This window comes from Ahaetulla prasina, chromosome 3 (genome assembly GCF_028640845.1).
Source record: "Ahaetulla prasina isolate Xishuangbanna chromosome 3, ASM2864084v1, whole genome shotgun sequence".
Classification (NCBI taxonomy): domain Eukaryota; kingdom Metazoa; phylum Chordata; class Lepidosauria; order Squamata; family Colubridae; genus Ahaetulla; species Ahaetulla prasina.
Window position 1 is genome coordinate 213453168 of NC_080541.1, and position 21905 is coordinate 213475072.

The window sequence follows — 21905 nt, forward strand, 5'->3', positions numbered from 1 at the left end:
AGGGTGGGCAAACGGGTGCCCCTCTTTTCAAGTCATGATTTGGGCAGCTGTGAACTGTCGGAGTGAACCTTTTGAAGGGAAAAGTCACTTTCATATAAAGGGAATATTCGGATTGATATTGACATGGTTGGCTTTGGGGATGCAACAGAATATTCGGCACTTCCGTTAAGGTACTTGATGCCGTTAGTGGGAACTGAAATAAATATAGTAGGTGGAAATACAGGCTATAAGGAGAATCAGGACTCGCTCTGCTGTCTGCCAAAGATGGCACATTGAATCCTTGCAGGAAGTCTGTTGAATTTTTTGCAGTATATTGGTGAGGTGGAGAGAAAAAAATACGGGTATTTCTTTGGAGATATAAGGGAGAGGGAGCGGGCTAAAAGAACTAATACTTGGTTAAATTTTAAATACTGGGATTGGGTTGCATTCTTCTCTGATACTTTTGTTGAAAATGAGACTGGGAATAAGTCGTTCAAAAAGCTGGAGTTTTAGCATGTCGGTCTTGATATCACAGACTGGCCTATTTGGATATATTTTCCCACAGGCCTTTCCTTTCTACAGTTTTATCTGAAGATCCCGAATAAAAATAAAGCAAATAGTACTCTTTTCTAACATGTATTTATCTAAATATGATAGTGCTTGCTAGTAGAGTATTCCTTCTGAATAGACTGATTTTGGGGAGGAAGAAAATAAGAAAAGTGAGGTGTGCGAGTTTTACATTGTTGATTTGGAGTACTAAAGATCAATTCGAAGAATAACAATGTTTCCTATGATAAATGATTTGTTGAGATCCTGTTTAACTTAAGTTGGAATGAAATAGTTGACCTTACACATACATATTACAAGACAACCCTTATTGCTAGGGTTACAATCTTAAGAATACATAGATATTAAAATCTTCTTAAATAATTGGATTTACTTCCATATATGTATGTTGTAGGCTGAGACAGTAGTCAACTTAATATGTTTTTGAAATTCTGATGATCAGAAAACTGCTGAGAGAAAACGTCAGATTCTTCATAGTTAGAACGTGTCTTCTTTTTATGTTTGGCTGGGCCTAAATCTATCATCATACATACAGTAGTAGTTTTATGATTGCACAAAACAGTTAACAGCAAGAAATCTTTGCTATTGTAAATGCTATAAAACAGCACAATGCAGGGCATTTCAAGTATTCCAGCATATTATGAACATATTAAGAATAATTGAATGGGGGTGGAAGCTTTGTCCAATCTTACTTACCAGGCTTCATATACTTTAGGATATTTAATGTAGTGTCTCAACTGAAGAAACATTTAATTGACATATTAGTGACAAATGTTTTGTGGGTTCTATTTATATGAGGAAGATTAAAACTGTTCAGTTTGGTCTTTTATAGATCAATATTAACAATGTTGGAGTTAAATGTTTTCATTTAAATGTGTCATTGCTTCAGTATAGGTTGGTTTTAATTTTTAAGTCTCTGGTATTACAAGACTTACATATATTTAGGCAGAAACACCCTTGCTTTTGATCAGCTCTCTTATTTCTTTGGTAGGAAAGACATATTACAGTTCTGTGATTGGCAAAGACTTGATGCAATTATTTGTCTGGCTGTGAGAAATGGGGAATTTGATTTTCACCAGTATTGATGAGGAATGAAAGGGAAAGGCAGTGAAAATTTAATATTTTGGTCTCACCGCGTTTAATGGTTGGATTTGAAGAAGGCTGAAAACATTAGCAGTATGCTATGGTAATCAGGGCCCAGAATGGCAGGCCAGATAAAGACAGAGAAAGAGAAGGACAAAATTGGAGCCTCTTACAGCCAAATAGCCTTTGATATATAGCTGCTAAAATTTAGTTTTGTGTATGAGACTCAAAATGGAGGATTGTGCTGTAGTGAGAGCTAAGAGAAAGCTTGGCACCACAAATACTATAGTGCTTTCGTGAGCAATGCCCTCTTTGAGCTGTGTATCCTTTATTCCCCCTCAGGCTGGTGGGAAGCTATCTTAGAAAATGAATTGGGGTTTCAGTGGGTCTGCATTAGTAAAGCCAGTCTTGTGCTCCTGTAGGAGAAAAGGGCGCTTCTGTGTAAAAACAGTGCAAACTAATGGCCGTCAGAATTTGTGGCTGAAACCATCCCCTGGGCTGGCTGAATGGGGGCAGATTTGGAGAATGCTTGTTTCAAGAGGTGTGGGGGGGGGGAGCAGGAGAAAGGATAGGGAGCAGAACCAAGGATGTAGGGTAATCTGCTGGCTAGGCAGTTTAAGGTCATGTAGAATGTGTGAAGTTGATGGGGAGACTGTCTTTTTGAGCGCAGATGGGAGATACAGCACAAAAGGAAACTTTTATGCAACAATGGAGCGAAGGAAGGCCAGGGAAATATGTGTCTTCAATGTTCGGTGCATTTGACTGTCTGTGGCAGAGGTGGAAGGCATGAAGGATCTCCAGACCAAGCTGGCAAGTGTTTTTGCTCAGCATGGACTGCAGCAATTTGGTCTTGTTACTTACGTGGGTTGGGAAATGATAATAGCATTAGGTGGCTTACCTTTTTCCTCTTAAGGGTATTGGAGTTCTTCTACATTGTGCCTGTTTCAGTAAAGACCCTGGAAAAAAAAAATTGGGTAGTGAAACATTCCAAGCTTCCATTCTCACACATGACTTTAGCTTGGCATTTATTTTTAGTTACAGTTGCAGTTTCCAGTGCCAATTGCTTTATTTTTTTTTTTCCTTTCAGTTTTCAAGTTTGGATTGCATCCTTCAGGTTTGGGGAATGTTGTTTGTTGAACAGGAGCAGGCGCACACACATCCTCCTGGCTTTCTTTTATTATTTTCTGAAATGGGTTTGTTTTTGCTTTCTAGGTGCTGGTGAATCTGGTAAAAGCACAATTGTCAAGCAAATGCGGATCTTGCACGTCAATGGATTTAATGCAGAGTAAGTATTTCGATTCTGGTTATGTTGCTTGAAGGTGCAGGTGTCATTTCATTTTGGGAATTGTTTTGTAGGTTCCTCATCTCTCCCCCCTCCCCCCCCCGTGTTTCATTTAATCCAGGACGTGGAGATTGGATTTCAGAAATACGTTTAAGGAAACTGTCATTAGCTAACTTCATCAAAGGTTTGCTTGTCAGGTTTTATGAAGGCAAGGTTTTGGCTGCCATTTCTTCCTCATTGTGGCTGACATGCCAGATTTTCCTGTCGCTCATTATTTTGTGCTGTTGTCAGTGCTTTCTTGCAAAGAAGAGTAAACATGAAGTAAATGCCACATACTTGATTATACAACCTTAAGATTTACTGTACTTCAGGAAATTTTTCTTGTGGTAGTGTGCTGTTTTAGATTGTTGACATTTGCAAACTGTAGTTGCATTTTGTTTTCCATAGATGGATAAAACTCTCTGATATTGCCTATTGGTCTGGTGGGCCACATGCTATGAAGTGTAAAGATATATTCAACATTTAATTGTCAGGCTTTAAAAAAGGATATAAATGTTACACTGTAACCAACCCATTAATGTTAAGATACTTTGAAACATTTCATTGGGCATTTATGCAAAATGGGACTAGGAACAAACTTTGTATGAAAGGATCTACGCAAATTAATGGTCTTTTAGTTAGTATTCTGGGTTGGAAGTACAGGTTTTATAGAAAAATCTATGCTTCTAAGTCATTTCTCCAAAGTATCTGTTCAAAGATCATTTTTTTCCTTCAGCTTATGCAAATAAGAGTAAACGTGAAGTAAACGGCACGTACTTGATTATACAACATTAAGATTTACTGTACTTCAGAACATTTTTCTTCTCTTTTCATAGGCTGTCCCCAAAACCCTTTGTTGGTAACATGCACCAGAATCCAGCTATCTGCTCACTAATTTTGAACATTTTGAACACAGTACTTTTTAATTCTTTTTGAGGGTTTTTTTATGGGGGTGAATGCAGAGAACTTTAAAATTGAAAATAGTGAAGAGGAAGGAAACATAAAAAGCTGTTTGTTAAAATGGCATGTAGGAGGTAAAGGCTTCATGCCCGAAACCAGGAAATCTTGAGTTCTAGTTCTGCCTTAGGCAGGTAGCACGCTGGGTTACTTTGCACCATTCATTCTCTGTCAGCTCTGGGAAGGAGGCAGTGGCAATGGCAAACCAATTCCAAAAATGTTGCCAAGGAAATTGCATGGCTTATCCAGGCAATTGCCAGGAGTTAAGGCTGATTCGAAAGCACTGAAGAAAATAAACAGTAGAAGAAGATCCACCATTGGAGATCAGATGTCAGAAATCCCACAAATACAGTAGCTAAGTAAAATGAGGCATTTAAGATCCCAGTACTCCTCGTTAAGTTCACATCTGTTACATCATAGGAAGTTCCCTGCTTACCAGGCCAGAAGGACTGTGTTTTGATTCTGTCTGTCTCAGCAAGATACTTCCAGGAGATGCAGACTTTCTTGGAATTTTCTCCTCACCTTCCTCTCAAGCGTGTTCAGCAATATGTTGCCTCTGACCATGGCAGTTCTGTTTACATAGCGGGGCTAATTATTGCAAAGGATTTTCCTTTGAATTCATTCAGTTCCTCCTGAAAATGTTGCAAGCTAGCGTGTTGTGTTGAGAGATACTAATGTTTACTGAACAAATTTATTGCAATTTTGAGTCATGAAGAAGTGTGTTTTTCCCACCCCCACCCCCACTGGATATTTTATAAAACCTCTTGGATTCTCCAAACCAACAAGTAATAATGATTCTGTTTTGTTTTTCTCCTGGGGATAAGTTGCTTGACTTTCATGATCAGGTTTTTTACATTTTGCTCTTCTGTACCTTTCAAAGAAGGAGTGACCTGTATCATACTTTAGTCTCCTAACTGAGCCTTATCATGCTTTATTTGCTAGTTTGAAAACTGTTGTTTTTGTTGTTCCTAACAAACTATGGATGGCTTGGTTCTTCTAAACCCTTTGAAAAGAGAGGCCCTCACTTCTCTCTCTCACTTGCTATCTTTTATCTTTATTGGTTTTACTATAATTTATTTGCTTGTATACAGATTTCATAAATTATTATTATATACACAACGTGAAATCACAGCTGCGAGGTTTTTAACTAGTGTTGGCTTTCATAGGTACTAAGTTCTTGCCAAGAACCCAGGATGTTGTAATATATTGACATAGTATTTATTTATTAAATTTGCTTGCCGTCCGTATATGTGTGGATCAAGCAGGTGGCCTTTTGTAATTGACAGACGGAAATTTTGTCAATGTGTAGGTTTTCTAACTGCCATCCAAGATATTTTTGTTATGGCACTCAATGTGCCAATAACCATTGGAATCACCATGACTGGTTTATGCTATAATCTTTCAATTTTTCAGATCTCTATGTTTTGTGTTGTTCTCCCAATTCGTTGTCTTTTATTCTACTACCCTCTGGTATTGCCACATTGATTATCCACACTTCACTTTTTTATTTTGTTTTATTTTATTTATTAATTATTTTAACCTTTTATTATCCATAGTATTACGGTTCATCGCATGATCAGCCAGATGTTTAAAGTTTGGATGATTAGATTTGGCATTATTATTGATAAGTCATCTGTGTAAAGGCTATATAGGTCTCAGTGATCCATATGATGGTTCAGATAAGACAGTAGCAATAGCACTTAGACTTATATACCGCTTTACAGCCCTCTCTAAGCAGTTTACAGAGTTCACATATTGCCCCCAACAATCTGGGTCCTCATTTTACCCACCTCGGAAGGATGGAAGGATGAGTCAACCTTGAGCCTGGTGGGATTTGAACTGCTAAATTGCAGGCAGCCTGCAGTACTGCACTCTAATCATTGTGCCACCGAGGCTCATTAGCTATGGTTTGGCTGATATTCCATCATAGTGTTACATCATTTCAAAAAAGATGACCTTGAATTAATGTAGCTTTCCCTTTAGAAAAAAAGATAGTATCTAGTATGTGGGTTTTAGTTTCTATTTGCTGTGGTGGCGCAGTGGTTAGAATGCAGTATTGCAGGCTAATTCTGCTCACTGCCAGAAGTTTGATTCTGACCCGCTCAGAATCCATCCTTGACTCAGCCTTCCATCCTTCTGAGGTCAGTAAAATGAGGACCCAGATTGTTCGGGGCAATATGCTAACTCCTAGTTTATGTGTTATGTTCCAAAAAGATATCTGCTTTTTCCAGTGTATTTAAAGGTTACGTATTTTAGCATTAGTTTTCCTTGTTTTTCAAAGAATTAGATATTAAGCAAGTTTAATATTTGCTACTAGACTTTGACTAGATAATGTACATAAAACCCTCCTTATTTCATAGCGTTTTGCACATTTTTCAAATAATTAGTCTTCTATCTTCCCCCTTTTTCCCACAACTTTATAAGGTAGATTGCAGTAAGGAAGGGGTGGACACGCCCAAAATCACCCAGGAAAAGTTTCTGGGCCTGAGGCTGAACTTGAACCTTGGTCTCTCTGGTGCTAGTTCACCACTGTGAGATTTCTCTCAACCACTCTGCCAAACCAGGTCTCCAGGATTAAGAGCAAGGCACCTCAAAGAGCTAGACCTCAGAATAACATGTACTTCATAAATCTAAGTACTAGTGTGATTTTAGCATTCAGAGTTTAAGAACTATGAATCTTTGTTTTTTTACATACGGTATGTGTCCGTTATAATTTCACCAGCTGTTATCATTCCTTATGTCTCTACAGTTGAATATGTTAATTTGAAAACTCCAAGCCTCTTCACTGTTGATAGATTACCATTTTATTCACAAAATGATCATTATTCAAATGGATATTTGTGCAGGGGTGAAATCCAGCAGGTTCTGACAGGTTCTGGAGAACCAGTAGCAGAAACTTTGAGTAGTTCGGAGAACCGGCAAATGTGGCCTCTGGCTGGCCCCAGAGTGGGGTGGAAATGGAGATTTTGCAATATCCTTCTCCCAGGAGTGGGGAAGAAATTGAGATTTTGCAGTATTCTTCCCCTGCCATGCCCACCAAGCCATGCCCACAGAACCAGTAGTTAAAAAAATTGAATTTCACCACTGTATTCGTGCAGTAGGGTGTGTGTACAATGCAAAGAACCCAGGAAAATACGTTTGGTCTTTTTATCTTTCAGTTTTCCTGGTCATGCTAAAATTCAGTATCAGTTGAAAGTAGGAAACTGACTTTTAGTTTACACCAGTTAATTTTTATGGATGTTACTACAATAGAAATTGTCCAAATGCTAATTTGGTCATTTTCTGCTTTAGTAAATGCCTTTTCAGCAGCGGCTCTCATAAAGGTATTGTAGATTCTACCTTTTGTAGCTATTAATGAAGATCCCATAGACAATTTGATTTTATCAAGAGTTGTATTAATTTTATTTCTGGCCTATTTCTGTTTATGTAATGGTGTTTTTATTCTCACTTCTGCATGCCATTATGATACTGGCCTTGATGTTTGTATACTAAGATGTTCCGTGAAGACTGGCCTTATAGGGTAGAAATAAATAAAATAAGGCTTAATAGAAATAAGTTTAGCAGCATTTTATATTTTATAAAAAGTAGGAATCGTTGCCCAAAACCTTGTATGTTTATTCCTTTATGAAGCATCTGGAAACACTGTTAATGTAGTATGGTTTTGAAATAAATGGTAAACATGGTTAAAAAACAAATTCTCTTCCTATGCTGTTGTGTAAAGCTTCCCATACTTCCCAAAATTCTGGACCACATTTTTGTAAGGAGCTCCAGGGAAGTGAATAAAAATGGTTTATTTTGCTGTACATGCTTTCGTAAAGAGATGGATTCTGTGAGATGCAATCCCAAACAGTTGGAAAAATGGGGAGAGAGGGAATGAAAGGTAGATTGTACCTTTACAATTGTAAAAATGAACACTAAATTACATGAAGTGCCACCATTATATTTGCCTTATTTTAAAAAGAAATTCATTAAAACTGAATCCAGAATCCGTTCTTATTAAGGATAGTGCTCTTTCTTTCAATAGCAGTAGAGAACATGAAATATATTTTTTCACAAGGCGAGTGTGATGTATCAACTTTTCAAGCTGTATTGTCTCGAGGGGGTGGGCTGCAGAATTTCCTAAGTCGTGCTGAATCTTGTGCATATATTTATTAATTTATTTTATCATACATTTTAAATGACTCAAGGCAGTTTATAATTGAAAAAGTAAGAAAAATTTAAAAAGTCGAGAACAGCTAATAAACAGAAAAATTGTCCAACAATCATCACCCTATCAAAAGCCTGGAAATTCAGAGCTACATCTTGAATTGCTTCCTGAACAACATCAAGGTGAGAGCCACCAGATCTCAGGAGCAGAATATCCTTCCAAAGGACATGTGCTACTATAGAGAAGGCAGGTTCCAGCCTCCCACTATATTGTGGGGTGGGGGATCCCCAATCCCCAGGCCATGGCTCATTACTGGACCTTGAGCTATTTGGAGCTGGGCTGTGGAAATGATGGGTGAGCATGCATATGCATCCCCACTTGCATGAGCAGTAGACAAACACATGTGCACTTGTTTTGTTTGTGTGAACAGCGGGCACGTGTGCTGCCCAGAATTATCTTATCCTCCTCCTGCCAACCCATAAACAGGGAAAGATTGGGGAAGATTGGCCTGCTTATATCACACTGCTTAATTGATGGTACATGAAGCACACCCTCTACCCAATCTCACGGAAAGACCAGAAGCATGTGAAAACCAGATCCCATATCCATCATTTTGCCTGTTTCTTTGTTATCGTCCTCCCCCCACCCCCGGGCCATATTATATATAGCCACCCATCTCATGGAGCAGAGGTCTCCAAGCTTGGCAACTTTAAGACTTGTGGACTTCAACTCCCAAGCAAAGCTGGCTGAGGAACTCTGGGAATTGAAGTCCACAAGTCTTAAAGTTGCCAAGGTTGAAGACCCCTGTCATGGAGAGTGACACTGGGCAGCATGCAACAGTCCAATAAAACAGTAAAGTAAATAAAACCATCATTACCTAAAAACATTATATAATAATGAATGAAAGAGCGTTAAAAACTAAAAAATCAGAACTAAATCAGCAAAAGACAGAGGGGTGTTAATAACAGTGATACTTTATGAGGTTTCCTGTGATACCAATCAGATCTAATGGCACAGGGTAGATACTTGATAGTTCAGCCACTGACATTTCCTGGGTATTCTTAATTGATTGGATAGCAGATTTGATCCCAAAATTTTGTAAGTTGCATGGCTCTGTATATGGTAGGAGAATACTTCTAATTTTATTTACCCGTATTTGGGTATGCCAAGACAAGTGTTTCAATCTTTATTCAGATTTATCCACATTCTAGTAATCATTTTTTAAAAAAAACAAAACAAAGTTTCAGTCAACAAAAATAAGCATAGCTGAGAAGACTGTTGTGTTTCAAGCAAAAAAGGCATATTTATTTCCCCTCAACATGATACCAAACTCACAGTTTCCAGGCCTTTTTTTTGTCCCTTATCACATCCTCTATATACACCAATTTGGCTGTTGAGGGAAGAACACGGGAGGAAGTAAAGGTTTGCCTGTCCAGTTAAGTCGTGATGCTCGTCTCTGTTTCTTGGTGGAGGCAGCCAAGATTGTCCAAAGTCATTTTCTGTGGTCATGTGGCCAGCATGGCAATATGCCAAAAACTCACAGAACGCTACTACCTTCACTAAAGTGGTACCTGTTAATCTACTTGCATTTGCATGCTTTCAAAGTAGAAGACTCCAAATTGGTTCCAGTAAGAAGCTTTGGCCTAGCCCGGTTCTGTGGTTAAATCAACCTAGGAGACTAAATGATCTATATTCCATCCTGAACCTCTGCTCTCAGCTCATGTTTGATGGAGCTTGTGGGTGTTGTACTGCAAAACATTTAAAAGGAAGCAGGTTGCTACTTCAGCTGCCTGGCTTTAAATCTTCAATCAGGAAGTAGGTTAAATAATTGTTCTAGCAATTTAGGAAGTGTTTTTTTTTGGATAGGGTAAAATCTTTGGGTAAGTGGTTTCTCTGTGCTTGTGTATTCTTCTCAATTCATAGCATTATTTATGCTATTCTTATGTATTTGCTCTTCATATTTGGTCATTAAAGTAACATAAGACAGCAGTTTCTTTTTAAGCTTTAGCTTTGCAAGATGAAACCAGGGATCTTACTAGATTTATTAAAGCCCCCAAATTTATTGGGAAAGATAGAATTTCATCTTAATTATTTTGCTTCAAATTAAGTAGTAGTAGAAAACCTGAGACTTCAGTAAGGGTAACAACAGTAAAATATAAACAGTAAAGGCATCTGTTCCTGCCCCAGATATTTTGAAGACCTAAATTAATAGCATTTCATAACTCATTTAGTAGGTACTTTCATTTTTAAGTCTTCCATCAAATTGCTGTTCAAACATGGTTTATGCTACACGTGTATAAGTAACACCTAAAAATTAATAATTCCAAGGGCATCCTATATTTGTAGCAGTTATGGTCATTATTTAACTAGATTTACAATCTAATTAGATTTGTATCTCTCTTTCTAAAATACCCGTTTGAACTTGGGAGAGTTGAATAATTCTTCCCTTTTACAGGTTACTTGTCCTGTAGTTTGCATGGGCTTGAATTGAGCAAAATGCATGGATTTGAGTGTTACATTTTAATTGCTTGCAGCTGCTTTTTTAAAAGAAAACTTGGCATTTCACACCCAACTACAACTTATGTTGGCAGGGTGAATGGAGAGATATTTGCTAAGTTTAGCATCTTGCATAGTCGGTGGGCTGGCCAGTAGATTCCTCCCCTCCATACACACACACCCAAAAAAAGGTGTAAATACATGTAAATATAGGCCTAACACGTCAGTTTCTTTGCTTTCCCAGTTCTCATATGACCCAACCATTATTTATTTGTAAAGTTGTGTAGATGATGATTCTCCTTCGAGAAACTTATAGGCAAGATGCTGGCATCCAGGGAGTATATTTGCTGAAGCAACATATAAATAAATTTATTATCACATTTGTACATTTTTTTTTGCCATCTTCAGACATTCAGTATCATTGAATGCAGAATTTATCAGACCTAACTATCCTTGTCAGCATGGAAGGAAAAATTCATAGATACTTGAATTACATAGGCAATAGGGACAGGTAGTAGGACTTGAGAAATATGGAATAAATAGTTTTATTTTAAAATTTTCATGCTTAATCGATATAGATCTTGCAGATGAAGAAAAACCTACCTACCATTTCATCTTGGTAAAATTTGAAAGGTAATGTGTTGCATGTAAACAAACCAATCAATTGTGTTGTAAATGTTGTACCTTGATGAACGTATCTTTTCTTTTATGTACACTGAGAGCATATGCACCAAGACAAATTCCTTGTGTGTCCAATCACACTTGGCCAATAAAAATTCTATTCTATTCTATTCTATTCAATTGGTTATTTATCTGATGATTTTTAAATGATATAATTCAACTCATAACATGAGAATAAATCTAAAGGTAGAACATAAAGTTTTTATTTTTATTACCGTGTTTCCCAGAAAATAAGACCCCCCTGGATAATAAGCCCTCCCCTGAAAAATAAGACCTCCCCCGAAAATATGGCCTCCCAAAAATATTGCGCAGCCGGTCCCCGCCATTTTCTCTTGTTAGGGAGACAGAGCTGGAAATCAGGTAAGACGGCAAGAGGATCCCTGTCTTGCTCCATGCGCCCCAAAATAATAATACCTGCCCAAAAATAAGGCCAAGCGCTTATTTTGGGGCTCAAAAAATATAAGACAGGGTCTTGTTTTCAGGGAAACACAGTATTTTTTTCTTTCATTCAGTTGTGTCTGATTCTCAGAGACTCTGCAGATTTCCTGGTAAGATTTTTTTAGAAGTGGCTTGCCATTGCCACCTTCTTAGGGCTGTGAGAAAGTGACTGGCCATGGTTCCCCAGCTGGACTTTGGGTCTGAGATTTAGATTTTACTAAAGTTTGCCATAGTCTAATTTAAAGAAAAACAAAACTATCCTATCTCTTTAAGATTTATTGAAATAACTATTATAGGTAGTCCTAGATTTATGACCATTCATTTAGTGACCATTTGAAGTTATGGCAGTGTTGAAAAAAATACAGTTGGTCTTTGCACTTACAACCATTGCAGCATCCTTGTGGTCAAGTGATTAAAATTTGGGTGCTTGGAAATCAACATGTATTTACGATGTTTGCTGCATCCCAGGGTCATGTGATCGAAATATGTGACCTTCCCAGCCTGTTTCCAACAAACAAAGTCAATGGGAGAAGTTGGATTTGCTTAACAACCACATGATTCACTTAACCACGGAGATTTGCTTATCAACCATGACAAAAAGGTGGTAAAATTGGATGCTTAACGCTTAAGCAAGAGAGGTTCTGGTCCCAGTAGTGAGGACTACCTGTATAATTGCAAGTACCAGCACCACCGTGGAAATAAAAGTAAACAGAAATAGCCTTTGGAAGCTGTTTTCTTCCAGTAGAATTGGAATTGTAGAATTTTTGGAATTTCAGCTGGAAAAAGGAATGGCTGATCAAGGATGTTTTAGGAAGTGGTGATGGACATGAATAAGATTTTACTACAATTGGCCGCTAAGATTACTTGGAGGACCTGTGCTTGAACTTTGAACTTTTAAAAATGACATTGTTTTATGAAACTGGTGTTAAAGCTGTAATGCTGAGAAATTCACATAAGGCATCTAGCTAATTAATAAGCTATCCACTTATTAGTTGCAATTCCCTAACTTTTCCCTCCTATGCTGCTGTACTTTTAGCCTTCTGAATTTTTTTAACATTGATAAGAAGAGACTGGAAAACCATTTGCCTGAAATGATACAAGTAGTCCTCGACTTGCAACAGTTCACTTAGTGACCGTTCAAAGTTACAATGTTACAACTGAAAAAAAGTGACTTATGACCATTTTTCACACCATAGCAGCATCCCCACGGTCACCTGATTTACATTCAGATGCTTGACAAGTAACTCACATTTATGACAACTGCAGTATCCCAGGATCATAGGATCTCCTTTTGTGACCTTCTGACAAGCAAAGTCAATGGGGAAACCAGATTCACTTAACAACTTCAGTGATTCACTTAACAAACGTGGCAAGAAAAGTCGTAAGATGGGGCAGAGCTCACTTAATTAATTTCTTACTTAGCAACAGAAATTTTGGGCTCAGTTGTGTTCGTAAGTTGAGGACTACCTGTATAAGGTTTCCTGCTTGAGCAGGGGGTTGTACTAGAAGACATCTAAGGTCCCTTCCATTGTTTTGATATTTTAAATTGTAACTTTTAACCTTGTTTTTAAATTCTGTTTTTAATTGTTTTAATTTTAATTTTAAATTTAAAAATTAATTTTAATTTAATTTTAATTTTAAAAGTGAAAGGCTGAGCGCCAAAGAATTGAGGCCTTTGAACTCTGGTGCCGGAGAAGACTCCTGCGAGTCCCTTGGACTGCAAGGAGAACAAACAAATCAGTTCTAGAGGAGATCAACCCTGACTGCTCTTTAGAAGGCCAGATCCTGAAGATGAAACTGAAATACTTTGGCCACCTAATGAGAAAGAAGGACTCACTGGAGAAGAGCCTAATGCTGGGAAAGATTGAGGGCAAAAGAAGAAGGGGACAACAGAGAACGAGGTGGCTGGATGGAATCACTGAAGCAGTAGGCATGAGTTTAAATGGACTCCAGAGGATGGTAGAGGACAGGAAGGCCTGGAGGAATGTTGTCCATGGAGTCGCGATGGGTCAGACACGACTTCGCAACAACAATCATATTTAGTGTTGTTTTATGTTGTTTGTAAACCAATCAGAGTTCCTTAAATGGGATGGGTGGTGTAAAAAATTAATAAATAAATAAATTTGAACCAGAGTTGAAAAGTCTGACTCACAGAATAATGATTATTCTCTTTTCTTTTGGTCTAAACCAACTTTTTAAAAAATACATTCAATCCTGAATTTTTAAAAACAAATCTGTATTACTTCCACTGTGATGTCTCTCATTCAGTCTTTCATCAGTTCTAAGTGAACACATGTTTTAAATTACTATGGATATATATATACACTCAGTGCTGTCCAAGGGTGCTGCTTTAAATATATTTTCGCTTAGTTGATTATTTTAGTGTTAAAGAGTTGTTTACTATGTTAATGTTAAATTCTGAGCTAATTTTACTGAATTGATTTGGAAGTACTGTATTTTGGTTTTGTTTTAAACTTTGTATTAGTAGAGGAATGTCATAATACAAATGGTCCTCAATTTACGACCACAATTGAGTCCAAAATTTATGTTGCTGAGTGGGACAGTAATTAAGTGAGTTTTGCCCCATTTTGCAGCTGTTGTTAAGTGAATCACTGGAGCTGTTAAGTCAAAAACCCGGTTGTTAAGTAAATCTGGTTTCCCCATTGACTTTGATTGTTAAAAGGTCACAAAGGGGATCACATGACCTTGGGACACTGCAACAATCATAAGTATGAACCAGTTGCCAGGCATCCAAATTTTGATCACATGATCATGGGGATGCTGCAATGATTGTAATGTGAAGAATAGAATAGAATAGAATAGAATAGAATAGAATAGAATAGAATAGAATTCTTTATTGGCCAAGTGTGATTGAACACTCAAGAATTTGTCTTGGTGCATACGCGCTCAGTGTACATAAAAGAAAAGAAAAGAAAAATGGTCATAAGTCACTTTTTCAGGGAAGTTATAACTTTGACTTTGGGTATAAGTCAAGAACTGCCTGTAATAAAGACTAAATCTCAAAGTCTGATCGAGGAATGACTATGTTGTGTGAACACAATCTTTGAGGAGCTAGCTGATAGCACAAGATCTCACTGTGCTGTATAATTAAAACACTCCTTCCACCCCTTAACTCCTTTGCTAAGGTACTCATAAGTCAGGAGTCTGATAATGCTTTTTCAGACTAATACATTGTATTAAGAGGGAGATGTTTTTATAGTTACAGCTTGTTTCATCAGATGCAATAAGACACAGATTCCTGATAAGTTTGCAGTGACTAATTCTGGTTTTGCATTCTATTTTAAAGCCAACTAAACATTTGTGAATGTTTCTTTTTGTCCAAGTGGATTTAATTATTTTGCTGACCACATTCTCATACTAGACTGTTAAATATAGCTCATGCTTTTCATGCAGATATATATGAAAGCTTTCAACCTGGATTCTCCTAAAACCAGGTTAAAAATTATTAATCCCATAAATGGTTCAGTTATACCTATAACACACAGCAACAAATACCTTGTGCTCTCTGTTGTAGGATTGGGGGCACAACATTATTGTCATGGTCTAATTCTGTGTTTCCCAACCTTGAGAACTTTAAGATAAGTGGACTAATTGGTCTAATGGTTCTCATTGACCAACCACAGGAAGAATACTCAACCATAGTAAGTCTCCACAAGAGCTTGTGAGAGTAAAAAAAAAAAATGAGGTGGATGCCTAATTAACTCTGTAATTTTATATTGGTGCAAAAGTAAAAGGCTGCTTCATATACATAGCCCCCAAAGTGTGCCAAATATCTTGCTTGCACTTGTTTTCTTTTTACAGCAGATGTTTATTATAAATGCATTCAGTTTTCCCCATAATAATGATATAGAGTTAGTTCCTGTTTCTCTAATGTCTGTTTGTTTGCTGTTTCCTGTATTAGAAACTCCTTTAATTTCCGAGAAATAAAAAAATGGTCCAGCTCTTGGAGTCATTTTATTTTTAACTTGGAAATAATTCTCTTGGCATGTTTGTTTAGCAGATATACTCAGACTTGATACCTTAAGTTCGCTAACCTGGCTTCATAAGAATGGTTGTAATTAAGTTAATAGTCTTTGCTTTTGGATATTAGATTTGATTTTGTTTGATACTGATAAGTCTGTATTGGTGAAGATGGAAATATGTGCAATTAGGAGTATTGCAAACCCCTTTTGCTGAGATGCCTACTAAAATCATTTGAGATTAATTACTTTGGCAAAACCTGTGTATGCCAAAAAACTAACTTATTAAAGTATTACTTAAAAAAGGGTCTGGAAATGATTAAAGCACCTTCAATTTGTCTGGATTGTATCCCTTCTGTAGTAACTAATTTTTTTACATCTAAGAAATTTTGTAACTTATTTTTCTGTGAAGGTAGGCAATCGGGAGAACTTAGATCTAAGATGTTCTATTAATTATTTTTTTAATGGAGCCACAAAGGATACTACAGTTTTTTTCCCCTGGCTATGGACAAATTTTACTGAAGTTACAGAAGGAAAAATGCCAATTGTCTGCTTTAAGAATAAATGGAAAGAGTGACTACACCTTGCAACTGTGCAAAGAGGGAATTAAACACAATTATTTTCTGTTTTAAGAAGACAGTTTATCATCTGTGTCTGAATCTGAGCAAATTGTTCTTAATTTTAATATATCGTGTGTTGGGGTGGGGTTAAAAGTTGACTTTTTAGAAATGTCTCTTTTTTTTAACCAAATATGGCCTATCCTTAAAAGGGCTATACTAATTTTTGTGTTTCGTTTCCTTCCTTCCTTCCTTCTTTCTTTCCTCTGCCCTGAGAAGGAGATCTGACAACCCTAAAAATAATTCAAGCATTGAGTTGGCCCTTTAGGGCAGGAGTGTCAAACTGGCGACCCTCATGCTGGATGGGTCATGTGCAGGCCATGCCCAACCCAGCTCTGCGAAGGGAAAAAAAAGTCATGTGACAGCAATGTGATGCTGTGAGTTTCATACCTGTGCTTTAGGCTTCCCCCCCCCCCCAATCAGAGAAAGACTCCAGCTTGGCTTAAAGATGACATGTTACATAGGAAGGCTTCTTCTTGCCAAGTCTGGTTTTGTGAGTAAATTCACTGTTTACCTAATGGATAGTTAAGACGAGCGGTGAAATCCTCTGAAGTCTGCTACCAGTTCTGTGAGTCTGCTACCAAGCGCACGCTTTGCATGCCGGCATGCACACCTGAGGTGCGCCTGCGCAGCACAAAAAAAGGAACATTTTGGAGGCTTCTGAGTCTGCAAAGGTAAGTAGAATGGGGGGGGGGATCTGCTGTCCCACGCGATTTAGATTAGTTAGAAAGCAGGAAATCCGACTATTCTAGCTAATATAAATCAAAAGTCACAGCTGGTCGTCGCCCAGCTGATCATCGGAAATACTGGTTTGCCTGAACTGGTAGCATTTTTTTGCTACAGGTTCGCCTGAACTGATCTGAACTGGTAGCATTTCACCCCGGTTAAGACTAATCATAATGGAGAGCTTGGATAACATTAAAAATGGAATCTGGCTCTTCCAAAAATTTGTCACTAGTGATAGAGAAGGACATATAACAGAGTCTGGTGTCAAGAGCAGGTATGGTGAACAGGAAAAGAACACTGCTAGCTGTCTTAATTAGTATGTTCTAACACAGGATCACATTTGCTAGCAAAGCAGAACTGGACTAAGGAAGATACTCTGTCCCAAAAAAAAATGCAGGATTTCTTAATAAACATTTAGTTGATCTCAGTGCTTTTTATTATATTGTAAGAAATACATTTTCAGAAATAATTAAATATTTCATGCTCATTCAAAAATTATAAGATTTCCTATGAGATAACAGAATAACATATTCTGTTTGATTCCCTCATAGGAAATGCTATACTTTTCGAATAAACATGAGATACATATATGTAAGGCTCAGCCATTCTTAAAGTCGTGAATGGGAAACCCCAATTTATTCAGGCCTGTGCATCCCTTCCCCCATATGCACTCAGACTTAGATAGTCTGGGCCACTTGTGGGCCAGGCAGGCAAGCCTGCAATGATATTACAATGCACATATCCCAGGTATCTGAGCAGACAGGCAAGAGATCTGATTGTTTGCGGAGTCCAAGCCTTGGAAAGGGGAAAGAAAGATCTGGAATCTGTAGTGTGAATGAGAGTTACAAGGAAGTGCTCTTTAAACGTTCATTGATGGCTATATCTATGGGAATCAAGGATTGATTAATCAGGACCAAGTAGATGGTGAAGTGAGCTGAGGGAATTCCTTCCTCTCTGATATGGAAGATGAATTTGTAGGCAAGGATTTGTGATCTGATTCCTTTTGTTTAAATGAATGCTGGTTGGCATAGTCCAGTGATGCCAGTGGGGGGGGGGTTCGTGTGCGCGTGTGGCCACACCCATAATTCTATGCATCCTGCCCCGCACATGCGCATGCCCCCCCCCACACACACACACATACGCTCCTGGCATGCAATGGCCTGGTAGGCCCGTTTTCTCTCTCACCTGGCTTCAGAGCCTCTCTAGGAGTCTCTGGAGGCTGGGGACAGCAAAAAATGTTACTTCCTGACCAGCCGGAAGTTGGTAAATGGGCCGTTTCTGGACGGGGTGTCAGACAGGGCTTCTGGGGGGTGGAAAAGGCAGTTTTTGCCCTCCCAAGACCCATAGAGAGGCTCTGGAGCCAGGTGAGAGAGAAAAACGGGCCTTCCCCACCACCATCCAGGCCCTCTGGAGGCAGGAAACAGGCTGTTTCCCTACTTCTGGTGGGCCCACAAGGCCCAAAAATCAGCTGGGCACTGGACCTGAGTTCACGTGCCCACTGATATGGCTACGCCTGCCACCTGTGGCACGCATGCCATAGGTTCGCTATCACGGGCATAGTCTCTGATCCTTTGAACAGTAGAATTTCAAGAAATGTGCCTCTGGTTTTGTATTGGATGCTTCGTTGTCTTGTGCTAAATCAGAGATGTTGTGTCTCGAAGGATGTAATAAAAGCACCTCCTAATTATTTGTACTATTTGGGTTTAAGTGTAACTGAGAATATTTGGTATGACCTAAGCATAGCTCATAAAATCATCTGCTACAATGTCCTACCTGTCAATGACTAGTTCAGCTTCAACCACAAGAATACACAAGCACACAATACTTACAAACTTAAGGTAAACCGCTCCAAACTCGATTGCAGAAAATATGACTTCAGCAACAGAGTGGTCAATGCCTGGAAATACTACCTGACTCTGTGGTTTCATCTCCAAACCCCCAAAATTTTAACCTTAGACTAGTGATTGTTGACCTCACCCCATTCCTAAGAGGTCTATAAGGGGGCATGCATAAGAGCACCAGTGTGCCTACCGTCCCTGTCCTAATGTTCCTTTTAATTGTATTCATTTTATGCATTCAATTCATGCTTATACTTATATATATATTATCTAATAAGTACTCTACAAATAAATAAAAAAAATAAATAATGACATTTCAAGGACACTCTTGTGTGTCACAAGTCCCATTGAAAACCCCTATTTTCAGTTGGAATGTTTAATACATAAAGACCTTTGAGTGACCTTTTCATGACTAAGTAAAAAGGAAGCATACATAGATTGCGATGCTTTCTCACTATTAATCTTAATACCTTTTTTTCACTTTCTCTTCATTTTGTTACTGATTATTCTTTCTCTTTTTCTGTCTCTAGCCACCTAACTATAAAATGTAGGGTCCTCAGGAGAAATACCGCTCTGTTGCCTATGTTATTCTATAACATGCGGTACCCACAGATGTTCTGCATAATTAACAATATTACCTGCAGTAATGAAAAAAAAAAGAACATCGCTTTTGGAACCAGCTATAAATACTCCACATCAGGGGTCTCCAACCTTGGTCCCTTTAAGACTTGTGGACTTCAACTCCAAGAGTTCCTCAGCCAGCTTTGCTGGCTGAGGGACTCTGGGAGTTGAAGTCCACAAGTCTTAAAGGGACCAAGGTTGGAGACCCCTGCTCTACATCTTCTCTCACCTCATGTTGCCATTCAGTCAGCAGCCACTAAGGATTGGTTGGAAAGGGCTGGACATTTATTGTTTAGGTTTATGATCTCCCAGGATTTACTGCGATTAAATAGAAGGATTTTGGCTGTGTCTCATGGTTGCCTGGTAGAATTTAATGTGCACTTTTAAAAAATTTTAAGCAATGTTGATTCATCCAGCAAAAATAGTAAAGTTAATATGGCATGATTTTCATGGAATAAGACCCATTTTGAGATGATACGGAAATATGATTCCCAGTTGACAAATGTACATAGAGATAAGAGCTTGCAGACTGGAGCAGTGGGTCTAGATCCGTGATAGTGAACCTATGGCATGCGTGCCAGAAGTGGCACACAGAGCCATGTTGCCTGGCACACACGCCGTCGCCCATTCCTCTTCTGGATTTCCAGCACACGCATGCGCACCGGCCAGCTAGTCTTCTGGTTACTGGCGCGTATGTGCACGTGATGATCAGCTGGCCTTCACACGTGCAGCAGTGCCAGAAACCGGAAGATCAGCCAGCCAGCTGATGTTGCGCATGCTTGCGCGCCAGTAACCAGAAGACTAGCTGGCTGATGCGCATATGTGTGTCAGAAACCGGAAGTTCATTTCCCAGCACGTGCATACCTACTGTGCAGCTCTTCTCAGTGCACGTGCATACTGGCCATCTTGTCGACAGCCGCATGCAACTTCGGGACAGTCACCCCCTTGCCAGCCAGCAGCACCACCGCCAGTCACTACCCTGCGCCCACCTGCCTGGCCGCCGCCGCCAGGAAAGATGCCAAAGCTGTGCTGCTGGGGATCCATGTGGGCTGCTGCAGGGGAAGGCCAGGCATGGCTGGCTGGTTGCACGCTGCCCAGAGTGCGAGGTTGGCAGGAGGAGCTGCCACTACCGCTTTGCTGGTACAAATCACCTGCCACGGCTCCTCCTCCTCCTGCCAGCTTCGTGTTCCAGACAGTGCCGGCAAAGGTTTGTGCAGGAGGCTTTCCAGGCCCAAAACGGCGCAGGAAGGTGGGGTGCATGCGTGCATGTGCAGGAGGGCGGCGCATTGCATTATGGGTGGTGTCACGTGCACACGACAACAAAAAGGTTAGCCATCACTGATCTAGATCACAGGTGTCAAACCTGAGGCATCACGTTGCCATCACATGATGTTTCGTGACATTTTCCCCATTTGCAGGTCTGGGGTGGGTATGGCCTGTGCGTGATGCATCTGGCCCGTGGGCTGGCAGGTTGACACCCATGGTCTAGATTAGGGATGGCTAAACCTTTTGTCATCATGTGCTGAAAGTGCGTGCCCGTGACAGCACCCATAATGCAATGTGCGCTCCTCCGCCGCATGCACACACGACCCAGCCCCACGCTTGCACTGCACATGTACCCTGCATCACACATGCACCCCGCCTCCCTGCGCCCCTTTTTGGGCCTGGAAAGCCTCCTGCACCAACCTTTGCCAGCGGTGTCCGGAGCATGAGGCTGGCAGGAGGAGGAGCCGTGGTAGGCCATTCGTACTAGCAAAGCAGCAGTGGCGGCTCCTGCCAGCCTCGCACTCCAGGCAGTGTGCAGCTAGCCAGCCAGCCAGCCATGCTTGGCCTTCCCCTGTGGCAGCCCACACTAATCCCGGGTAGCACCGTTTTGGGGCCTTTCCTGGCGCCGGCGGTGAGGCAGGCAGAGGGGCGACTGGCAGCAGCGCTCCTGGCTGGCAAGGGGGTGGATGTCTCGGGGTTGCATGCGGGCGTCAACAGCATGGCTAATGTGCACATGCGCTGAGAGTAGCTGTCCATTGGGCATGCGTGCACCAGGAAATGAAGGTTTTTTCTAATTGGTTAAGTCAGGAAAAAAAAAAGTGCTTTAAGCCTTTGCAACTCTGCCTGCTTCTTATATAATTAGTATGTGGCATTGGTTTGTGACAGATACCCTAATGCAGGGGTCTGCAAACTTGGCTCTTTTAAGACTTGTGGACCTCAACTCCCAGAGTTCCTCAGCCAGCAAAGCTAGCTGAGGAACTCTGGGAGTTGAAGTCCACAAGTCTTAAAAGAGCCAAGTTTGCAGACCCCTGCCCTAGTGCAATTCTTATTGTGTGTCCAACCAGCAATTGTGTTTGGGGTGGGGGGGAAAGATGTAATATTTTTTTAGAAGCAAAAGAGATTCCTAAGCAGGCCCTGCCAAGGTATTCAAGTTTTGAAATTTGCAGTGAGATCATAAGCAGATACATT

The 21905-nt window shown here is 39.7% G+C and overlaps 1 protein-coding gene across 2 annotated transcripts in view; it reads left to right on the forward strand.

Moving 5' to 3' along the window:
• GNAS (GNAS complex locus) overlaps positions 1–21905 on the forward strand; it is a 234030-nt gene that overhangs the window by 97531 nt on the left and 114594 nt on the right. For both annotated transcript variants that reach the window (XM_058177622.1, XM_058177623.1), the window contains exon 2: positions 2842–2914. In XM_058177622.1, coding sequence (XP_058033605.1) covers positions 2842–2914 — 73 coding nt within the window. The remainder of the gene's footprint in view (positions 1–2841; positions 2915–21905) is intronic.